This window comes from Gopherus evgoodei, chromosome 6 (assembly GCF_007399415.2).
Source record: "Gopherus evgoodei ecotype Sinaloan lineage chromosome 6, rGopEvg1_v1.p, whole genome shotgun sequence".
Lineage (NCBI taxonomy): Eukaryota > Metazoa > Chordata > Testudines > Testudinidae > Gopherus > Gopherus evgoodei.
The window spans coordinates 96771360-96788802 of NC_044327.1; the positions used below are offsets into that span (position 1 = coordinate 96771360).

A 17443-nucleotide genomic window follows, 5' to 3' on the forward strand; every position below is an offset into this window, starting at 1 on the left:
TTAAATAAAGTTTTCTTAAATTCTCTGACTTGATTTGCTCAAGTTTGTTATGTATATAAACCAATAGGCTTAAGGAAAATATATGTAGAAAAACGTGTGTGTGTAACATACACACAAACACAGTTTCTGTCTTTTTTGTTAATTAGTTTGTTTTATATAGTTAGGTGTCAACGGACACAGTGTATGCTTTTTGTCCTCCAAGACAGCATGTGCAACCCTTGACGTATGCTCTATATTATGCCTTTTCTATCATCGTGCTTTTGAACTCAAAGGATACGCCTTTGAAAGCTACAGATGCTGACCCACGGAAATGTTACATTCTTTAGGGAGGCTGGTTTTTAAAAACATGCATCTTCTTCCTCTGATCTTGTCTGTTACAATAGTTTGGTTTTTAAAATGTAATACTTGAAAATGTTACGCCAAAGAATCTCAGGTACCTTTATTTGATATTTATTTAACAATACTCAAAGATGTGCTAAACATCTCAGAGAACAGAGCAAGATAGGTCTCTGACCTAGAATTTTTACATAAAACATGAAAAATATTATAAAGAAATTACCTTCACTCACTCAATATTTTTAAAGTACTGTATAGAATATGAACTCCACCTCTTTTACCATAGCACACTGTACACTTACTTTCCAGTGTATTTAAGACTAAACATTAGTCAATATCTTAACACAAATTCAAAGAGTTACTGTGAACTTCAATCTGTAGTATAATAAGTTCATATTCTTCTGAAAATGTTGGTTTATACTTTTTTAATAAAATGTGACACCTTTGGGCTACAGGCCACTCAGCAAAGGCGTGAAGAACCAGTTTTCTTTTTAATTAATCTTGTTTCATTCAAATTGAAATACTTACCCTGAGACTGTATTTCCAAGAATCTCCTCCTGTCTCCTCTACAGCTATAGTCCATAAAGAAAACATTACATAAAAATACAGTGTATACTTTAGTTATGATTTCAAACAATATTAGTGACTTATTTAATCAGTATGAAAACATTATGGATAGGTAAACATGAGTTACTGCACATCTCAGGTTATGAAGAGAATCTCGAGAATGTAATCTCTCTATACAAGACTGTACAAATAAAAATGCCAGTCACTTTCTCCTGTGGATCTTACAAAGGGCATTTTTTGGATGCACTGTGAAAACGGAACAGGTACTATTAAATATCTTAATAAAATTAGATGAAAATACAGTGTAATTTCTTACTGAAGCCTTCTGGGTCCTCTTCCCACATTGTCAATTCTTCCTCTGTTAGCAGGAAATAGTGAGAGACTAATCTCCTACATATCTCCATTAATGTTGGGTAAGTGAAGAATGATGTCTTTATCTTATGTGCTTCAAGAGTTTCAGGACTGCTATCTGTAATAGTAATACACTGTTACTAGTCCATGACTTAACATTATACTAGAATCCTATTAATCAATAAAAAAAGAAAATGCTGGACAGAAGACTCTCATAGTGAAAAAAACAATTACATCTCCATATTGACTTTAAGACAATTTCTTATAAAGCATCTAAACTGTTTAGAGAGTAAGAGTGTTCTATTAGCTGAAAAAATTGGTAGAAATGATGCCTCATAAAGTAAGTCTTGACTGCTCACTTTCTGATGTTAAATTATTCTGATTAATAGTCTTTTTTGTTGTTGTTCTTCATAACTGTAAGATTCTATCCTCAGGAAAGATTGTATCACCCTATCCTGTCAGGAGCAACCATATTCCTTGAATCAGCTTGGCTCCACTCTGATTGGAAACAAATACTAGGAGGTTGTGGCCATTCTGAAAGAGGGCATTTTTGCTAGTGGGTACCCTTGCGCTACATTATCACTGAGAATAATACAAAATGACAGCCATTGTGAAAGAGGGCAGTTCATTGTGGAATTCTCAGGAGAAGAAAATTATCCTTCATCTTTGATACAAATGAAACTGTCAGTTATGAAGAATAAATGCAAAAAAATGACCATTAAGCCTAAAATAATTATTGAATTGTACCAAGTCATGAGATTTCAGTGAGTTTCAACCACATGTGATCATTCAGGACATAAAAATGGCCTGACAGGATGCTAAATTTCTTAAAGAACCAATTTTTTAAACTAATTTTAATTCAAACTAAGTAACAGGCTTATTTTCAAATTCTCTGAAAATTCATCTGGTGCCCAAAGAGTAAGTGCTGTAATTTTTAGCAGGATACACTGTATTCTTCATACATAAAGCATTTTGACTCCTCCTTTAATTCGAAAAAGTAAATCATAATTATGGAACTGCAAATAGCAGTTCCATAATAAATTCTGTTAATTATAATCCAAATATGTTACAATTTGTTCATTGACATTCTAATACCTGGTACAAGAATATCAAATAACAATTGAAGATCTGCAGTTCTTCCTGCAACATATTTTTAAGTACAGGATTTGATAATCTGAACTAAAATCATCAGAATTTCTGAACCTCTTAAAAAATTTAGTCCCATTGCTGGATTATTTTAATTTGGAAAGGAAAATTATATACTTTTTTTTTTTCTGAATCCAATTAGATGCTGGTGTAGAGAGTGACCAGGCAGAAAATGTGAAAAATCGGGACGGGGGTGGGGGGTAATAGGAGCCTATATAAGAAAAAGACTCAAAAATTGGGACTGTCCCTATAAAATCAGGACATCTGGTCACCCTATCTGGTGTCTCATCAAACGCAAACATGAAACTAAAACTAAAATTAAGTAATCTTTACAGACAGATGTGTTTCAACACTAAGGAAAAGTAATTGTAATTATCCATGTATTAGTTTCAAAAATTTTTAGCTAGAGCCAGCCTCTTGTGAATCAACCATAGAGTAAGAATTGCAGAAAAATTCATTGCATTCAACAGCATGCTGAAACTTTTACTTTGATTCTGTAGCTCAAACAGTATTACTGTGAACTATGGTACACAGTAGAAACATTATTTTATCAGACATTTTCCTAGCAAAGGAAAAAGACAGCACTGAGTTTGATGAACCATAAATTAAGTTGGCCCTTGAACTAAACATAGGCTCTTTATTTTATATGGTTAATGAAAGCCAAAGCAGTAAGTAATTTCTCTGTATTTCTATGTGGGAAAGCTGTTCTGTTGCATGTTTCTTATGTATTTAAGTGGTAATTATAGAACAATTTGGAGATTCTTTTCTAAAGCTTGATTTTCACAGTCAAAATATTAACAATATGCAATATTTAGTATATGATCATGTTAACTAGTACAATATTAAGAATTTTTAAAATGCCTCTTTTAAAAATGTTTGAAGTTCACGTTGTGTCACAGCTGGCAAGCTCCCGCCACCCCCGAGAATGGGAAACATGCTGAGGAAAAAGCAGCAGTACCTTCGAAATGTTTTGATGGCTTGTAAGCATAATTTTTTACAATCATCTTAATGAGATTCATGCACTGGACAATGAATCGCTCAAATGCAACTCCTTCACCAGCCTCTGTGAAAACATAGCTTACAGCAAACTCCAATGATCTCTGAATCAGAGGGGTGAATGAAAAAGGATGTTGGTCCAGGAAGTCCAAAAGCTAAAAAGTGAGGGAAGAAAAACATATGACTTAATTCATACACATTTTATGTGCACAAAGGACTTTCATAAACCATCTTGTAAAAACAGGAGCACATTTATGTAATGTGAAAATCTAACAGTTGGCCACAAAAATTAAATTAAAACAAAATCACTTTTATGGTGCTTACTGATTCATTCATTTTATCTGTTGGTGTTTTAATTCTTATTTCCAAAGCAATGTTTTGTTAATAAGAATGACAGTTTAAGGAACCATGTACTTTTTCAACTATTCAGTGCTATATTATTGCTAAGTAACAATTCACAGATGTAAGAACTGATTTTCCCTAAAACAAGAAAAAAGCTAGCCCCCAAATGAACAATATTCTTATTAGTAATCAACCATTCACACCTATTACCAACCATATTTAAAGTACTGAACATTTACTTCCATTATAACTGAATAACTTTTTGTGTAAAAAAGGTGCGTACAAAGGGATCTTCAGTTTCTTTCCCCCATTCCAGTCCAGGCATCTGTTCCTTTAAAAACTTAGCAATTAGTTATATAAACCATTTTAACCTATGTCTTTTCAAAGGTGTCTATGCAAAGTAGGAAACTTTTTAAAATGAAATCTGCTTCTTCTTTGCAGGGCCAAAGGCTGTGCCTGTTAACAAAAGGCTTGCATAAGCCCTATTAGTGACTGCAATCATTCTCTACTCCGAAATGCTTTGTAAGCGGCAACAATGGCAGTTGTCTACTTGAATAGGGAAAGTTAGAAGTCTTCCACTCAATTTGTTCAGTGCTGTCTCTGCTACTGCACTCTAGATGTGCTTTCAACAAACTCAATCTCAGCACAAGATTAGACTTTCATTCATTTTCTATCTGCAGCAAGTTTATTCAGAGTTAAAGATCACAGGAGATCAAGAAAGATAAGCATAATAGGAGAAGAGACAAAAAGAAGAAGAGAGCCTAGTTTCCTATATGGATCAGGCTTTGTTTGTGTATAGTCTTCTCCCCTGAAGTATATAGGTTATATTTTCTTAAACAAAGCCTTTGACTCAATAAGGATTAAAATCCTGAAGTGTTCTGAGTTAACTAGCTTCCTGGCCATTACTCTAGAATTTTCTCTTCAGTTCCTTCAAATTTCTGTAGCACTCCAAAAATGACTGAGTCATAAATGTTGTTTGTAGTTTTCTTGTAGCTGTTTTGGTCCCAGGATAGGAGAGAGACAAGGTGGGTGATGCAATATCTTTTATTGGACCAACTTGTGTGGTGAAAGAGACAAGCTTTTGAGCTATACAGAACACTTCTGTAGTCAAGAAGAGCTCTGTATAGCTTGAAAGTTTGTCTCTTTTACCAAGAAAAGTTGATCCAATAAAAGATATTGCCTCACCTCCTTGTCTCTGAGTCACACAAGGTCACCTGAGCCCAAAAGGCTTGCATCCATACAATCCTCAGGGAGGCTAGTCTGAAGAGAATGAATTTCTTCTTTGCATCTACCAAGAAAATAAATGAAAGATGGATTTGGGAACAGTCCCTGTACTCTCTGGTTGTTGGGGTTTGAATGAGAAAAAGATATATGAATGCTTCGTTTGCAGGAGCCATCAAAGAACTATGGACCTAATTTTCAGAGGCACTGAGTGCCTGCAGCTTGACTTCAGCTGGAACTGCAAGTGCTTGGCACTGCTGATAATCAGGCTCCATGTTTAAGTAAGAAGTCATATGGGCCAGAAGATGGAATCCTCAAACACTGGGAATGTTAGACGTGTTTCATGTCTGAAAGATGATGCACCTAAATCTACTAAAACTGTCTTCTGGCATAGCACGAACCCCTTGTGCACACCAAAAATACTGAATTGCAGCTGAAAAGTATGGGTTGTTTTTTGTTTGTTTGTTTGTTTTTAAGTAAATTAATCAAGAACAGTCAGTTAATTAATATGATCATGACTATTCTTATTTTTTACTCACAACCCACATTTTCAAGTGAGTCCAGACGTTTAATAAAGACGACTGGAAAATTGTTTACAATCTCTTATATTAACCTCCTACACTGATCAACATCACAATTCTTCTTTTAAAAATATGTCTGTCAAAAGCAGGCTCCAAAATAGTGGCTATAAATTTTACTTTTGAAATACATTTAATTTTATTTTAGGTAATAAAATGTATGTTACATTCTGACAGTTCATATTGGTGTCCTGAGTAAAGCAGATACTCTTTTCTTTAAAGGAATATATATTTTCAAGATTATATTTTGTGAGAGTAAAGCTATGAATTACAATTAAGTGCTTCTTCACAGTATATAAAACATATGAGTTTTAAAGAATATATATTTAACTTAATGTGGATTACTCATTCAAAATATTGAAAACTCCATTCTAGTAACGGAATTGTGAACTTGAAACTTACCACTTTAGTGAACAGAATAATAGTCTTTTCTAGACGGTCTCTGCATACATTTTCTGTTCCTATACTTCTACCTGGTAAATCACAGATATTTAACAAACATCATTTCTTAATCTTCCCTTTATTTCATGGTATCTACATTTGGAAAAATTATCTTTGGAGACATAGCTCACTCTTGCGGTCATATCTTCCTAATTGCAGATAAAGCAAAGTGAACAGGTAGCACTATGGCAGATGAAATTCAGTGCTGACAAACGCAAGGACCCAAATATTGGGAATACAGCTACTTCTAAATTAGCTATAAAAACTGAGGAAAGAACATGAGCATCATTATGAACAGCTCAGTGAAAAAGCTGTCATAAAAGCAAACAACTGCTAGGAGGGACAAGGAAGGGGGTAGAAAACACTTACAAGTTTATAATGACATTATTAAAAATCCATGGCACACCCTCGGCATAGAATACTATGTTCACTTTTGGTCGCCTTATTTCAAAAAGATATAGCCAAAATAGAATGGATTCAAAGACTGATTACAAAAATGATTACAGGCACAGAGACATTTCTGAATAAATATACAATGATAGGACTGGGACTCTTTAAGGAAAGACACAAATAAGAAGAGACACAATAGAAGTATATATGACACAATGAATCGTATAGTAAAGATAAACTCTGTGACAATTTACCCACTTAAGAAAAACAGCATCTTCCAATGAAACCAAAAAGCAACATATTTTAAGCTAGTAAAAGTAAATAGATTTTTAAAAAGCACACAAGACACAATGAACCTATGGAATCCATTGTCATAAGCTATCATGTATGCTAAGGTCTCAATAGGCTACATATATAGAGATATCTACACAAGAACATTCACTGCTAGATGAGACAGGATAAAAATTGAAAGATATATTAAACACATGTTTCAAAGCATAAGATAATCATTAACCAAATGTCAGGAAGCAACTTTCCCTACAGGTTGATTGTTCCCTAATTGTCCCCTACAGGGTTTCTTGTACTTTCCTCTGAAGCATCTGGTATTGATCATTGCCATAGACAGGATATTGGACTAAATGAACCACAAATGTACTTGGACAAATGTACCTGAAAAAAACATTTGTAACAATATTTCCTGTCACAGTAAATGAAATTTAAGATTAAAACTACTGACTGTTTCATGACACAATTGGAGAAGTAATCACAAATTCTCTCCCCTTTGACATTTTCCAAAACTCATCCGTGGCATCTTCGAAGGAAAAGCTTAAAATGGCTTAATTTCTTTTTACATTCCATGTACTTTTTTTTTTTGTTTGTTTGTTTCCTCTTTGTTCTGTGGTTTATATGGGAGATATTGGCTTTTTACTAATTTTAGTATTAATTCTTGACTAAATCTCTTTACCTTTTGGCAAGAGGACTTTGGTTATTTGGCACCCAAAATTAAGATCTGTATTATTACTGAACATCTATTCTGTATACTAGGAATGAGAAGTGCATTGAAATACACAATTTTGTATTCATGAGAAAATGTCAAAATGCCTTTGACACCAACTATTTGTTTAAATATTAGAGGTAGGGGGAATCTTAATATTCTTAATGTACCAGGACAGCATGCTTGAGAAAAGTACTTACTACATTCCAGAAACTGTTTTAGTCGCTCAAATACTGCATGTAGAAATCCCTGAAAAATATCAAAAAGTCACATTTGTTTAAAAAGTGAAGCCCATTGTGGACTGTATGCAGAGAGGTAATGTATTATTTGCATACAAAAGATACCAGATTTCACTAAAGATCCGTCAAACTGAGAAGTCAGTTCAGAAGCAATTGCAGAGTTTAAAATAATTCCCTACATTACTTCATTACTGAATATAAATATAAAGAAAGTACATTTTTCTATTTGAATTATATATTTTATACGATACACAATTTTCTTTTGATTTTTACTATTTTTCATTCACAACCCAATCATTTCTCAAGGAAAATAATAAAAACACTGCTGTAGAACTACTAATAATGATGATCTTCCCCCTTTGAACTGCTCCTTTTGTAAGATAACACTTTGTTGAAAACAAGAGGTGAGGGTTTTCTCCAGTGAACGTAATTTCAGTATATCATATTTAATCATGAAGCTGTGGCTAAATCCTGTGGTTATTTATGACTAAAAAATGTTGTCTTTGTGATAAAGAAATATCTAATTTATTTCTAACATTACATCAGTCTCAGGCTAAGCACTTTAACAAACTTAAAGTCATAAAGAAACATTACGCTGAGATTCTAAGTGCTTAGAAGCAAAATTACTGTAGGTGTTATGACCCCTGAAAATAAAAATATGTCCTGTGACCTGGCAGAGTAGCTCACTCCATTGCCAATTTATATATAATTCATTCCACCAACAGAGTGTGTCTAATATATTCTGATGAAATCCAAAATCATAAGAAATTTCTCCATCAGGAGCGGCTGCACCTTAGCATTCACAGCATTAATGAGTGATAGCATACACATTGATAAATGGGCATGTCGCACTGAGCAAATGACTAGCCTAAATACTGATACTGGAAAATAAACATAAGCCAGATATAAGCTTGATAAGCACTTATAAAATGAATGGTTATTTTCACCCATTAAAGTATGAGCACCTATAAATATATTTATTAAAGTAATTGGACAGTTTCTCTAGTTGTTGCTCATAAATTGCACAGTTTATAATTACAGATCAACAACTTAAATAAATTGTTCCTCAGGTTTCAAAGATTCCTGAATTCTAAATCTAATGACAAGTGTGAAAATACCACAAAAAGATGTAATTTGAAAAGGTTCTTTCAGAAACAGTGAGAGGCTATGCAGAGGCAGTATAGATCAAGTACTGAAAGATCAGAGGGAATTCAACTATTTGTATGAAATGTCAGTTCAATCAGGAATCCTATTTTCAATGGTTTTGGTTATGCCTGCCTGTTGGCTTCTTACCAAAAATAAATAATATCAGGAGGATTGATTAAAATCACTGATTTTAATCATGATTTAAATCAGCAAGCAGCTAACCTTGATTTAAATGATCAATTTACTCATGTTTTGCATTTGTACTTTTAAGTTATTTTCCTAAAGAAAGGTAGATTCTCATTGGTTGATAACCATTAAAACATGCTGATTTGCAACTAAATATCACCTTTACAAAAAATCTGGTGCTTCTTTTAGATAACCATTTATTTAATCAATAACATAGCTTAATGTACATGTATTCAGATTCTTATTTACTAATTTTAATCATGTTAGAAAATGGCAAATGACGCATTTCTTGTTTATTAGATAAATTTTTTACTTGCTATTTGTGTCAAGCTCTTTTGGGATGGAAATACAATTTAAAATGCACAAAAACAATATCTAAAAATTGTTTTGGTATTAGTTAATAAAACTACCTAAAATGTTCTGGACACACACACACACGCACAAAGCATCAAAACATGTTCTGCATTTAAAACTGATTTATTAAACATGGGAAGTAATATCTGCAGTGAATTGAAGTGATTGTTCCTAGTCAGCATGTCCTTAAAGATTTTAAAACTAGTAGATCTCATCCTCTCACATCTAGTTTTAGTCATATTTTGGAAGAGAAAAACAAGCTTTCCTGCTTTTTCAACTCCCATTTGGTTTCTTAATTTTGAATTAACTAGTGATTGAACTGAACTAATTGAATAAACTGAAATTAAGAAAATACTCTCTGCACCTGTGGAAGAAGCTACTGCTGTCAAAAGCTGGTTTTGTCCTTCAACAAACTCTGGTTCCATGACCTTAACCAGGCACTCAAATCACCGAATTAGCTCAATGACAACAGGATATCTACCAACCTGGACCGCAAGGACCAACAGGTTTGGGTGGCAGTGCTCTGATGGTGGATAAAGCTGGAACATGGCCACTGAAGTGTCCCTATTAAACTAATTTTGCCATGTGTGGTAACAGTGATTGATGTTTTGGGGCACAATGGTCTTCCACTGTGTCCCAAGACATCCATGGTTCTGTTTCTTTTTTCTTCCTTGGCTCAGAGAAGGAAGAACATTGCTGAGAAATGGAGTCTTCCAAGGACTCAAAGGGCGTGCCAGTGAAGCATGAGCCAATCTCCTGATTGCATAATGTTGGTCTTATGAAACACAAAGGGTTCTTAAAGTGTGTGTCTTAACACGGGCCTTAGCATCAGACTCAACCGCACAAGACAATTTAATGGAATCCCTGCATACTGAGCTTTCTCTGGGCATAGAGCTTGTCTTGCTACTCATTCCAGATAAACAGAACACAATAGGGACCCAGTTCTCAGCCAGACAGATATCTAAGAAAACGCTGGCAGCAACTTTTATGAGGTGAAGCTTAAAGCAGCTTTGTAGTGCTCTCCCTGTACAGTTGAGCAGAACTTGCATACAGTGCTCAGGAACATGCTTCTCCCAAGTTAGAAGGCACATCAAGTTCTTTAATTACTGGCAGACAGTGCCATCACAGGATGGGCACAGCTTGAAAGTAATAGATTTGCTTTTGGATATCTTAGTTAGGTCCACAATGTCACACGAGTGCGCATAACCCTGTAGCTTCGAGGAGAAAGGGACCAAGTCAAAGGTTTGGGTGTTACCCTAATATAAGTATTTACTACTACTAAAAATTGTTGGGCCAGTTTTAGTTCAAATTGTATGCTGCAAACACCAGAACTTTAAAATATATACCCAATTCATGTTCGCTTATATAAACTGTGTAAAGATAATAGAAATAGAAAACCACAACAGGTACAAATCATCCATTTCCTTTTTACAGAAGTATGCAAACATAGAATTTAAAACACCTGACTATTCATTTTTAATACAGGCATTCTACATCTCAAAAATATAATAGACAGCAAAAACAAGATAAGCTTTATAAAGATTAATGATTCAGTAGACAGTCTATATGACATTTAGAGAAGTCTCCTTGTTACAAGCACATGAGGATTCCTAGGCAGCTCTTTAGTCTGTTTTATAGTGTGCTGAGAAAAGACTGTTCTATAATTCCTGCATTGTAGTGGAGATGTATCTTTTTCCTGTAGTGTTGATAACAGAGGCTCTGTACACTCTAAAAGAAAAAACATCCAACTCTGAGGCCACAACAGCAAGATCCTACCGTTCATGATGCTTTACCTGAGGCCCAGTCTTTAATTTCCTTTATACTGTTCTGCTCATTTAATTGCTGCTGAAAATGTGTTCTCGATTGCGAATGTAAATTCAACTTAAATAATTCACTCATATGACTGTATATTGTCCTTTCCTTTATTTTTCTGTCATTAGGATATTCATTATAATTTTTAATCAGAGGACCTCAGGGTACTGTCACTCTGGATCTCTTGGGCGGTACTTCCTGTGCCTATTCTCAACATTGCTCCCTGGATATAGCTCTGTAAGGCCTCCTAGTGGCCCTGTGGGAATATCAGTTGCTCCAGGCTCTGCAGACCTGGGTTCTAATCTCCAGGTTGTTACACAGACTTGCTCCAATTTGTTCACATCTTTCCTAAATTGTGGCGCCTAGCATAGGACTGAGTACTCCAACTAGAGCCTCACCAGTGCCAAATAGAACAAGACAATTACCTCCTGTGTCTTACATAACACATTCCTGTTAATACATGCCAGAATCATATTTGCCCTTTTCACAGCTGCATCACACTGATGATTCTCATTCAGTTTGTGGTCCAATATAAGCCCCAGATCCTTTTCAACAGTACTACCACCTATTCCCCATTTTGTAGTTGTACATTTGAATCTTCCTTTCTAAGTGAAATATTTTGCACTTCTCTTTATTGAATTTCATCTTGTTGAATTCAGACCAATTCTCCAATATGTTGAGATCATTTTGAATTTTAAATCTGTCCTCCAAAATGCTTGCAACTGCTCCCAGGTTGGTGTCATCTGCAGATTTTATCAACATACTTTCTACTCCATCATCCAAGTCATTAATGAAAATACTGAACAGTCCCAAACCAGGACTGATTTGTGCAGGACCTCACTAGATACGCCCTCTCAATTTGATAGCGAACTACTGATAACACGTTGACTATCAAGTTTTTTAAAAAGTCAAACCAGTGAACTGGTGGAAGACACCGACTGAGCACCTGGAACTAGGATCCACTGAAGTGCTGAACCAGCTTTTGACAGCAGTAGGTGCAGAGAGAGTACTTTACCATTTCAGTTTATTCAGCTAATTCAGTTAAATGACTATTCATTCAAAATTACAAAAATGATGTGGGAGTTGAAGCAGAAAAGCTTATTTTCTTCTTCCAATCTATAAATAAAAACTAGGTGTGAGAGAACGAGATCTAGTAGTCCTCAAAACCTTAAAGAATATGCTGACCAGAAACAACCACTCTAGTTCACTAGCTAAGATAATACTTCATTGGTTTAATAAATCAATTTTAAATGCAAAACATATTTTGATAAAAAAATTTCTCATTTCTCCAGAACATTTTAAGCACTTTTAAAAACTACCTAAAAACAATTTTAAATGCTGTTTTTGCGCATTTTAAATTGAATTTCCATCCAAGCAGAGCTTAACAAAAATCACAAGTAAAAAAATGAATTATATAATAAAGAAACACATTTTTAACCATTTAAAAATTAATAATCTGAATAAATGTAAGTCAACTATAATTGCTTAAATAAATGTGTAAAAACATAGTGCATCCTCCTGGTTACCAAAAAAAAGCACCAAATTTAGTGTAAAGGCCATAGGTAATTAAAGGAATACTGTGCAGAATGAGACTCAAATACCAAATGTAAAGTCCCAAGCTATAAATATTAACATGGCCAACTAAACACAATTTCTTTTAAAAAAAAAATCCTCTACTAGAGAAAGCAGGACTTCTTCAAACTTAGAGATTTTTTTAATACATGTGGCCTTAAGCTTTAAAACAAAGTAGGTTTTCTGTTGTTGTTAAGGTCCTCATCCAGAATCTCTCTTAACCATGTGTTGAAGAACTTTGTTGGAATAGAGCCTTAAATGTTATTCCCTCAGAAATGTCAAGCCAATCCACAAAGCAAACCCTAGGAGACTGTGTAAATACTGAGCATTCATTGCATACAGTCATAAAAGAGTTCTTGATACTATGATGAAGAGGTTGTGATTGTAAGGACATACTGTTATATAACTGGTAGCTCTGTCCATTAATTATTGAATTATGGAAAGCAGCAGGAACACATCTTTATAATCACAAAAGAAAAATCTGTTTTTATATCCCCCAGTTTATTTGGCAGGGCTTCTTCCTATTGTACTAGAAGTCTGATTACACAAGAAGCTACACACTCACTAAGTTATGTGAGTGAAACATACTTTATGGAAATGGTAAGATCCCTTGATCCTTTGTCTTAAAACACTGGGGAAGGATTTAGGACTTTGTAGCCTTACAAAATTTGCTATATTGGAGCAAAAATGCATTTACTAATTATGTCATTTGGCATCCCTTCTCTGAAATAGTACTGGAGACTCCCTTATCCACTATATCTGGTATCTCTTAATTTTGAAGTACATATGAGAAGCGTAAGATGACTGCAGTGTACTAAAAAGAGGAGGACAACATATATAAGGGCACAATGCTACTTGCTAACAAGAAATAACATTCTGAATGTTTGGTCAAATACTTAGTTGGTATTATATTGCTGGGGTTTACATTCCTGAATGTGTAGTAACCATGCTTCTGTGCACTAAGACAGAAAGTTAAAAAGAACAGAAAAAAAGACAACTGAAAAAAATGATGAACATATATGGTTTACTGGGAATTCCTCTTAGGGAGGAAGCTGTCTACATATATTTCAATGGCTTTGAAATTATAGAAAATACTTGAAATTTTGAAGACAATCTGGGTCTCTCTTCAGGGCTGGTAAAAGGACTGCTTAGATCTGCAGGCCCTCTTCTGAAAACCTTATGTAGTAAACAGAGCTATTGGTTAACATTCATTTATATGCCAATGGCAATGCTATTACTGTGTGTACAATCTATTGCTGAACCTAATAGTCTACTTCTTTTTACTTACTTTATTTTATGTACAAGAAAACAAACTATATGCATCTAGAAAAATGTTTTTATTGAATTACATTTTAAAACTAAGTATTTCTTCTGTCATTTACTTTTATGTTACTTTTTTTTTCCTGTTTCCAAATATTCTGTGTGCAGCAGATTTTTGTATTGACAATGAATAACTGCATTTCAGGAGTCAGTAGGGAAGAGAAAGCTAGAACTGATGACTGCTGGATAGGGAGCTACTTGGACTTTTGGCATGTAGAAAGGCATGAAAGTAACAGATGACCAGCTGAAGCTTTTGGCATCTGTCAGAGAATGCACCCTTCCCTACCTCTTGTGGACAGATTTGACAAATACTGTAGTTAGGAGAGATGTTTGACTCCTAGTAGCCCCCCCACACCCACACTAGCAAGTTTAGATAGTAACCAATTGTACCATTACTCATTACCCAAAATCTTCCACTGCATGCAACAATGGTGGAGACACTGGCTGGATATTTATTTTCTGAATATCAGCAGTGAAATGATTAACAATACTGCCATTTAATACTGTCATATTTTATGTTTCACAGTGAATGTCTCATTAAATGAATGGAAAAGTCCACTCGTGGCAGAACTATTGTTTCAAGATTTGGAAAGGAAGACAGAAATGCAGCAATTCACATTTGGTTCACAGCTGGAAGTTGAGTCAGAAACATAAGAGATATCCTCTTTTACACAAAATTTTTTAGATTTCACAGGTCTAGCGACCAATTCTACAGCTTGTGCATCCATCCAACTTCATGAAACCGACAAAGCTTTCTAAAACATTCTAAGCTTAAGCCATCAGCCACTGCAACTCCTAAATTTGGGAATATACAAACACAGAAGACATTTGGAAATATACAGACACAGAACACAGAAGATATAAGGCCTTATTGACCCAAAGTTTACCACTGCTATGGGATGCTTAGCTAAAAGCAGTCTCAGAACCATTTAAACATGTTGCTTTATTCATTTATTAACTTGGCTATTACCAGTCTTTTTGCTTACTCTTGAGTAAAACTCTGAAGAAAATAAAGACCTCCTCATAACCAGATTATTTTTGGAACACAGGAAGGTACTATCACTAGGATTGTTTGGCTGCTTTGTAACAATGTAAAAGCTTAACTCCCTATACAACAGAACTCTTGAGCAACAAGTATATCAAATTAGTTATGGCAAAATTTGAATTAAGTAGTATTGCCTAGAAACATACAGAATTTAGATGATATCAAGATGAAAAAAGCTAAAATCATGTTGGAATTAATTAATTTAAAAGGCTAAACAGTAATCAAAATTGTATGATTTTGCATTCCAGTACTTCAGCCTTAGGGCAAGAAAACAATGCTTTATTTTATAACATGCTGTAACGTGATGGGATACCATATCAGAACTTAAACAATGACAGTTTTCCCAGTATATCATTGGTTAACCACTAAATATAGTGGGTCATAATTCAAACACGTGCAATTTTCAATCTGATACATATTGATAGTTATTGGTTTCTAAAACTGGTCACTAAAATAATCTATACGTCGGAAAGGGTGTGGAGTTTTCAGCTGTGACTAACAGCTGCTATAAACCAAGGTTATTTCAGTTTATCTTAAGTTAATTTAAGCTAAACAGAAATAGGCCTGATTTACACCAGAACAGGAGTGTATACAGAGATGTTTCAACTGGTATAACTAAGCTGTTTAAAAACAACAACAACAAACCCACATAATATATTAAATTGTAGAAACTCTCTCATTTAGAGAAGGCCCGTCACTAAATTCATACAGGCTATCTTTATCCAAATTGAACATTTCAGATTTTTTCTACCACTGTTCTTTAAATACGTAGCATCAGCATAACATATTAAGCTTATTGTTTTATATTTATCAGGCTTGCCTTTTGAGCCTTCTGTACATAATATAATTATGCATCATTTTATAAATTTCAGATCTCTCTTTGAAGTGGAGTGAAATTCTAACAATGCCTAGAATGTCATGGAAAGAATTCTGAATTATATCTAGAAACAAACACATGTATCACTTACCATCACCTCTACATTCCGATGAGGTTCCACAAACCCATGAACTGTCAATTTACGAAGCACTGAAAAATACAGTAATATCTTGCTTGCACAGTCTCTTTTTGTAGAATGCTGCCCCACTCCCCACCCACCCAGATATCAAGTAATTAACATATGCTACGATAACCATTGCTATAAAAGCCTCTAATTATTCAAATATGAAATCAATTGCATTTATTTTGCACCTTTAGGCTCCTCACCCACATTTTGCCCTAATTTAAGTTTGGCAGTATTACTTTAAGGTAGAGCTGGGTAAATACTTGATTTTGTTATTAGCTGGCAGTTCTGAAACTTTTCTGAATTTAATTTTTTTTCCTAATTTTCGGTCAATTCAAAACGTCCGTTTCCGGTTGAACAAAACATATTGTTCGACTTGAAACATTTTGTTTTGGGGCATTTTTTAAAGGGCTAGAGTCACAAGCGGATGGAGGGAGAGGAGGAAGAGGTGGTGGTTATGGTGCCTCCCATACAAGCTTTAGCCCTCTCATCAAGGCATTCACCCAGGATGTGGGAGACCAGGGTTCAGCTCCTGCCTTTCCCACATGTGGAGATGAGACCTGAAAATGGGTCTCACACTGCAAGAGTGTTCCCCACCCACTGAGCTATGGGATATTCTGAGGTGAATCCCTCAGATTCTCCTGGTGAAGCTCTTCCATTGTGTCTAAATTAAATAGCCATTGGAGCAGGGACATCAAGTTGGGTGTCCCACCTGTCACATGAGTGCCCCAATCACTAGAATATAAAGTCATATTCTCTCTCTTTCTGGCCAAATGATTATTCATACAAAGTGGAACAGCTTCAGCACAAGAGACTGAAAAAGACCTACCCCGGACTACCCTAAAGCCCATGGATTAGGACAGTTTTCCGCAATGTCAGAGATACAAGTTCACGTCCCTACTCCAAAGACTTATTATTTATACACAGTGGAACAGCTTCAACATAAGAGACTGAGAGAGACCCTCACCATAATATCAGATAGCCCAGTGACTGGGGGACTCTCCTGCAGTGTGGGAAAACCAAGTTCAAATCCCTTCTCCACATGAGGCAGAAAATTGAACCTAGGTCTCCCACATCGTAGCTTAGTGCCCTAACCATTGGACTACAAGTTATAAGATGGACAGTGGCACCTCCTCCTCCTGCCATTTTGTGAATGGTGCCTTGGTGCCCCCCCAAAAAAAATTAATTGAAACCATTCCGCAAAATTCATGTCAATACCACAAATACTTTCAGCGCCCTGAAAAATTAATTTTTTGGTAAATTTACTATTTGTTAATAAATATTCACCCAGCTCGACTTTAAGGTTCCATTCATGTCAAAATAAGGCTAATGAACGACAATGAAAAAGAACAGGAGTACTTGTGGCACCTCAGAGACTAACAAATTTATCTGAGCATAAGCTTTTG

General features: G+C 34.9%; 1 protein-coding gene across 9 annotated transcripts in view; it reads right to left on the minus strand.

Annotated features, from left to right (window-relative positions):
* IPO11 (importin 11) overlaps positions 1-17443 on the minus strand; it is a 260517-nt gene that overhangs the window by 199770 nt on the left and 43304 nt on the right. For all 9 annotated transcript variants that reach the window (XM_030566003.1, XM_030566006.1, XM_030566000.1 and 6 more), the window contains exons 8-13: positions 16005-16063; positions 7563-7611; positions 5940-6010; positions 3359-3551; positions 1220-1372; positions 865-908 (exon numbers count right to left, since the gene is read on the minus strand). In XM_030566003.1, coding sequence (XP_030421863.1) covers positions 865-908; positions 1220-1372; positions 3359-3551; positions 5940-6010; positions 7563-7611; positions 16005-16063 — 569 coding nt within the window. The remainder of the gene's footprint in view (positions 1-864; positions 909-1219; positions 1373-3358; positions 3552-5939; positions 6011-7562; positions 7612-16004; positions 16064-17443) is intronic.